Consider the following 7,277-nt stretch of genomic DNA (forward strand, 5'->3'; position numbering starts at 1 on the left):
ATATGGCACCTTTTCTGACCTCAGAATGCCCCAAAGCCCTTTACAACCGATTAACAACTTTTGAAGTGTGATCACTGTCGTAATGTAGGAAATATGCCAGATAATTTACATGCAGCAGCATCCGACAAACAATACTAAGATAATGACTAGATAATATGTTTTAGTGATGCTGGCTGAGGGATAAATATTCTCTATGCCATCCTTAAACAATCTCGTGTTCTTTTTGTATTGTGCCATGGGAACTTTACCACTCAGCCCACGGGGGATATGGAGTTATGGTCTAAGGCCTCACAACAAAACACAAAACCTCTGATCGACAATAAACTGGATAGGTGACAGTGAGCAACAGTCACTCACTCCACTTTTGTGAGCAATAGTCACTCAGTCTCCCACCTACCTTTATGTGGGTCTTGGATCAGGAATGCACATGCTAGGTAAGATCCAAAATTTGACCAAGTACTCCCATAACTTTCAGTACTCTTCATGTGTGTTGCAGGAGTCACTAGGTCAAATTCATTTCAAACATTGATGGACGCAGCATAAGTGCATTTTACATAGTTGTGGTTTCTTTCCCAGACTGCTACAATACCACAGCCTGCCCCATCCATCCCCCAAACTCCATCCTGCTTCTTCTGGATTACAGAGTGGACTTTCAACACTTCCAACGTGCGAGCCAATAAAGAATCCTGGGAGGCGCTGATATCCGCAAGACACCTGTGTGATTTTCCAACTCAGAAGGTTATGTCTTTTGTGGATAGAAGGAACACCAGTTGTGCTGTGGGGCACCAGAGTGGATAGGTGCTTCAAACAGAATCATATTCCCCAGCCTCAGAAAGGCAACTCCAAAGGGAGTCAGCGATTCCTGGCATTGATGTGTGAGATCATTAGCATTCTCCCTTCCCCTTAAAGCAGCTTTTAGGAATTCAAGATAAATATCACCCAGACTCGCCGGCCTTTAAGGAATGATTACTTATTTATTATCATATACCATAGTCCAATAGCCCAAAGAAAGAAAGCCAAAAGATTAGTCTGCTCGATTGCAAACAAAACTATTAAGGTTGACTAACAACTTCTTGGCCAACATCATAACAGTTCTCATGAAAACATTAAGAGGATGCGAATTCAAGATTCACGGCGCCTATTCTAAATATTATATCCAATGTTTCAACTAAGATAAACACAACGCTAACACGCACACGATTAAAGTAGGGGCGTTTAGAATTGATAAGCGATTTGAATTCACATTTTGTGGCAAGGGGCTCGAAGCAAAATCACGTTTTGCCTCCCGCCGATTTATATGCTTTGTTTTTAATACACTGAAAATAATACACTGGCTTCAATAAAACAAAATACGGAGCATTGGCCAATATAACATTTTCACTGGTAAATATGTTATAGTGCCTGATGTGAGTAAGGATGAAAGCGAATGGAGCTGTTTTCAGCACCAACTGGTCTTATTTTGTCCTGTCATATTTCTGAACACTTTCAGACAACAACATTATAAATCAGCATAAATAACATGATTCATTTTGAGAATAATAGTAATTAATTTGCACATGTCACGAAGAGGCATTTCAGCCGTGAAAGACCGGAAAATCTGATAAAGTACTTGCAAAAGAATGGTCATTGCAATGAAAAATCAATGCGCCAAATGTCTACAAAGCGAAGTATACCTTATTAGGGCTAATAATCGCTGTAACCAATGATGATTATTTTAAGCATTGTGAAGGTCTTGCTATTTCATATTACACTGCATATTACATAATGAGGTGCTTTTTCAAATAAATATTAATCATTTAAACATGTTCTATCTACTTTCAACGGACGCTTTTGAAAACAAGAAGTCATTTTGTAGATTTAAACTTCTTATCTGGGCAACGTGTCATAAACTTCTCAGTATCAGCAAATCTCCAGCCTTCTTTATGGAAAGGCTCAAAACTAAATTAAAATTGCCAATTACACGGGGAATATAATTCTACTGACTTGCACGTAGATTTCATGACATTTCTAAGTACTGCAGCTGGCTTTTAAAAAAAAAAGTACTTGGGGATTGCAAATATTTTTTCTAAGGTTCCCCCAAGAAACATAAGCTAGAAACTTTCATCTCTCAAAGGGAAACATACATGCAATCCACAAATCCGCTGCGGTTATGATGTACAGCAGAATTATTTCAAATAATGGAATAATGCGGTTCTGGGGTTGTTCATATTTCCTGTTTAAATTGATAAACCGAACTATCTTAATTTGTATACATGTTAATTTGTTTTAACTTATTTGTAACTGGACATCCTTCCAAGCCACCGAAACGACGGAAATGCAGAAAGCCAATTGCTGCCATATTCGCGGTTAGGTTCTGAAAGGTGTCCAACGTGGATGGGCAATGGGGAACTTGAGTCATTTATAGGAGGTACTCAGAAACAGGGAACATCACTCGATCATAAATTCTGACTCGTGTTCCTGTACGTTTAATATATTCCAAAGAACTTGAATTTTTGATCACTGATATATGTACATATCGGGAACATTATCTGGTGCCTCACAATGGCAGAATCGAGCGGAATGTGTCCTGAAAGTTTAATTAATACCTTTGTATAGCAGCAACAATCAACTGCATTTTAGACCGTTTGTTCCTGTCTGACCTTATATGTTTAAATCTTTTTTTCTATAAGTAGGGCCATGTGCTATCTCACAACTCCAGTTGTTTGAAGAAATGTACCAGAACTAAATGTCAGGTGATGTTCCCAACTGGGTCACCGAGTATTCAATATCAGCCGAGTGAATTCGAAAGCAACACACACGCGTGTGCAGACAAAAAAGGGCTGTTATCAGTTCTGCAATAATCTCCAGTAGTTATTCAAATTGTGCCTGATCGGATTTTTAGCTTTATAACATTATTGGTTCCGGTTTCATTTCTCAGAATCTGGGCAAATCGTACACACAGCAGAATTGATCAAGATCACAGCGCGTATTGTGGTGTTTCCCCGTTCTCTCTACTCCGTCTGACACCCGACTACCCGTGTCCAACAGTACATTTAAGGACTGATACCAGACAGTGCGGTTTGCACCCATATGAAGGCCGGCTCACTTCTGAAAAAAAATGTTATGACATCGCTATCGTGTCACAAGCCGAAGAAATAATGAGACAGATGACTTACCTCTCCGTATTACTCCGCCTTGGCCGTTTAAAACTAATCCACATTGTGCCTCTACTGAGTTCTATAAATCAAAACACAAATACGAGATAAGGAAGCTACAATTTAAAAAATGAACATTCTACCATTTCATCAAAAGTTCGCAGACATGCGTTTATTTTGCCATTGTCTCATTTCCCCTTCCAGGAGCCGGTTTTAATAATCTAATCGGGTTTTTCTGCAACAAAATCAATTTTTTCCCTATTTGGTCTTTTGCATACCCATATATAGCACAAACATCTGGCCTCAACGCGATTATAGAAGATTCATCATATGTCTCATTAACCGGGAAAACTTCCTGGTAAATACACCGTTATGGAAAACATACAGCAAATGTGTTTTTGGTCAGCATTGCTACCTCTATTGCTTCCCAGGCCGCCTGTTTAGCACAATGTACAATATTTGTTCGAATCCTTGAGCCAGATGAAGCATTTTAATTCTGTGAAATGTCCTCCCCCCACCCTCCCCCCCACCACCCCCTTCACCAAAAGTACAATTAGTGCAGGGGCGTTAACGCTCAGATCACAGCCAGATCAATAAATCCACGGAAACTTGAACTGATTTTACGGTTCTGGCTGGAATTACTTTTCCCATTACTATGTATATATTAATGATAAACATTTATTTTGTTTACGCACGGATTTCCAATTTATCTACAAAAAAAATAAAGCTCCTTGGTCTTTTTAATCCATGGAGAAGTTTGAAAAGAATTCTGAGAGAGGTGTCGCATACTAAAGACCGCTCGAATTTGCCTTGCTCTCTCCTATTTTAGCTCGATTGACGCGCTCTTGTAAACCTTTAGAAACTCGCAGCCCGTTTTCTTATGTTCTGGGGGTTAAAGTGATTATAAAATCAATATAAAAAAAAACTCCTGGATCAAGCATAAATTAAACTCGTGACGGGGAAAAGGTGTGACAGTTTCTTTTGTTTGGCAGAACAAATCTTTTTAGGGAGCTCAAAGATGCATCCACTGCCGAAAGAGCGTTTGCATCTGTTCAACTGTTTAAGCAGGCTCTAGTCAATCTGAGTTCAGCACCAATTGACCGGGGAGCCGACAGAAAATTGGAAACCGACGTTTTCGGCTGCTGGGCCGTCAGTAAAAAAAAATACAGGAGGTTTTTGTTTTAACACAGAATTTACACAAGGAACAAAACTTAGCCGGGTAACAGACATATCCGTTTTTTTCAATGGATGTTTCATTCGGTCCTTCTCTTTTTTTAAACACATACTCTTTTCAAAAAAGAAAGGAAATAACTAGTCTGGTCAGATGACGTTGCATAAGTAAATAGATGTGTGACATAAAGTCGAAAATTGGATAAACTACGGTGCTCCCGCGCATTGCATTTACTTATTGTTTCTGGCTTGCAAATTCCCTAATCCTTTTTCTAAAAACACCACGCTTTGTGAGCAGAAAAAGCACCAAAAATGTACACGTATAAAATTCAGCACCAGACGTGCTGAGTAAAGTGGGAAAAAAAACATAAAGGGGGGGTTTACTTGAGCAGAATGCGGTTGCATTGAATTAAGATTTTCCCAGCCCCAATTTGAGAACTCTCTAAATGGGGCCACAACTCTGCTCTGTTTTCGGTCTGATAGTCTGTCCTTTAATTTCTTGCCCGAGCTTTAATAAACTAAGGGAGAAAGTCACGTTTTACGTGCATTAATCGTCTTAATGTCCTTCCTGATCCAGGAGATAAGTTTTTTTTTAAATTACAGAGTGTGCTGAGATATACCGTGTCTTAGAGGGACAAGCACACAGCACTGCGGCGGGCGAGATATCGGACAGCATTATTCAAAATCCAATTTGTACTGAAATTATCATTTTTCTAAAAAGCATAAGGATCATCAGTCCTGAAAACGGGAAATAAGAAATGTATGCGGAATTTAACGTGAGTATAATGTTTATATGTTGCCAATGAGAAATACAATTTTTAAAAATATAAAATTATAAATTGTAGCTCGTTTCTGGCGTTCAGCAATTTGAAAATAAATCAGTGCCAAACTATAGACTCGGAAATTTTGTCTAAAAAAGTTGTTTTTTTAAATAAAGAAATTGATTGAATTATTTCCCGAAATAAATATTTCTCCAAAACCGATCTTTCATTCTAATCTTCATTTTGAAACCACGCTGGAGTGCGTTTAATTTCATCTTAATGTGATTTTCTTGCCGTCAAACTATTTTATTTCTATTTATCCTGATAGATTCGGAAAGTTCCTCGGAGCGGTTGGAGGACACGCTACGCAGCAACGAATGTCCATCGAACAGTTAGCATATTTTATTTGTAAGTTATAGGTAAATATATAAAATATGCTAGCTGAATATACATTGGGCAGCTGCACTTCAGTTCTTTTTAAGGAACTTCGGAGCAGCTGATATTTAAAAACAAAAGATTTTTAAAATGACCAGATAGTAACAGCTATACAATTATGTTCGTCACATTGCGGCTGCTTACTTATTTCTGTTCTGTTTGTATTCTCCACCATTGGATGTCAATGGTTCTAAGTGTCCTTCTTTGACAGAGAAATCACGGTTGCTTATGGGGTATCAAATACAAACTTTTTTAAAGTTACAGTATTATCTTTTGTTCAAGGTTCGGACAGCGATACTGGCAATGTATCAACAATAATGAAATGTCGCCTTGCACTGTACCGGCCAGTTCCATTGGTTGTGAGTAACTTTGGCTTCATTGCCGCAATCTTTGTTTGCTCTGCTCCAAGAGCAGACAAAGATTACTGACTAATTCATTTCTCTATTTTGTTGGAGGGATTAGGGGTGACAATATAAAGCGGACATTGAAGTTGCGAGGAAGAAAAAACGAATCCATATTTTCTTATTGGGCATTTTGTAACCGCTAGATTATTAGTACCAATTCTAATTTTACCTGTATGTCATCAGATCCTGGAGGAGGCAGCCCTAGATTTGGACCTGGCAGAAGTCTCTGGTCTGGGAGCATGCTATATTGGGAGCCATGGCTCATAAGAGACAGGTCATGTCGGCGGTAAGCTTCCAGGCAGCCCAGCTCTCGCCTCTGCTCATCCAGGCAAGAGGACTTGAGAGTCCGGGCATTGTGAAGATTGATAAAGTCTGCAGGCTCCCCGTGATGGATCTGTTGGTAGTATTGTTGGGTATGGTGGAGGCTATTCAATGAGTAGGCATCTGGGTTGACTGCCGGGTGGCTGTGCTGGAAATCATAGTGGAAGGACTGGTGGTGGAGAGGGGTGTACTGGTGGTTGGTGGAAAAATAAGGTGAAGTAAAATCGGTTCCATTCGCCGAGTAGGTTAAAGGGGATGAGGATGAATAGGCAACTGTAGAATTTGCCACTGATTCCAGACATCCCAGCTGCATCAGACGATAGCTGTTTGATCCATCATGACGCATCTGAGAAAAAGAAAATAGCAAACAAATCTGGTTTGTCATTTCTTATACCTTCCAGGTACAAAAGTGCGATCAATCCACTCAATCGCTCAAACACTAAAGCCTTCGAGAAAATACAACGTCTTAAACCTATCCATTACCAATGGAAAACGTTCAAATCGCTTCAAACAACACACGGTGCTTTATCTAAATCTGGCTACTTAACTTTCCATCTTTTTAGGGATAACATTTTTTTTTCATTATGGCAACTGTTGCAGTGTAACGAATGCCACTCTCGCGACAGATGTCATAACGAATAAATTCGTTCTTAAAGCCAGGAAAAGTAACTTTTAATTGATTGCAACAGCTTCAGAAATGTAATTAAAAATCATCAGCATAATCAAAATACCTCGGTATCATGGACCAGACCCGGGAACGTTGTTGACATGTTCAATCCAAAGAGAGGTTCAGTGCGAGCAAGTTAATAAAAACACTTAATTTGCCCCCAAAATGATATTCCCTCTCTACACCCCGGAAGAATCCGTCTATTCCAGGCGAAATAACGTTTCCTCTGCACAAAAGCAACACCCTGTATCACATTTTGTACTTGTCGGTTTTTTTTTTCTTAACTGATGGCGTAGGTCCCTTGGTAATATATAAGTTTTGAAAATTAAGCATCAGCATTGAACTGGGAAGACAATAGACAGAAGCGTTGCATCCCAGGAGACGC

At 39.3% G+C, this 7,277-nt stretch overlaps 1 protein-coding gene across 1 annotated transcript in view; it reads right to left on the bottom strand.

The window, feature by feature from the left end:
• The window catches only part of tfap2d (transcription factor AP-2 delta (activating enhancer binding protein 2 delta)), an 89,845-nt gene extending 82,850 nt beyond the window's left edge, over positions 1-6,995 (bottom strand). The window contains exons 1-3 of the mRNA XM_078213671.1: positions 6,957-6,995; positions 6,074-6,571; positions 3,156-3,216 (exon numbers count right to left, since the gene is read on the bottom strand). Of these exons, the coding sequence (XP_078069797.1) occupies positions 3,156-3,216; positions 6,074-6,571; positions 6,957-6,995 (598 nt within the window). The remainder of the gene's footprint in view (positions 1-3,155; positions 3,217-6,073; positions 6,572-6,956) is intronic.
• Between the last annotated feature and the right edge of the window lie 282 nt (positions 6,996-7,277).

The sequence above is a fragment of the Mustelus asterias genome, chromosome 5 (genome assembly GCF_964213995.1).
Source record: "Mustelus asterias chromosome 5, sMusAst1.hap1.1, whole genome shotgun sequence".
Classification (NCBI taxonomy): domain Eukaryota; kingdom Metazoa; phylum Chordata; class Chondrichthyes; order Carcharhiniformes; family Triakidae; genus Mustelus; species Mustelus asterias.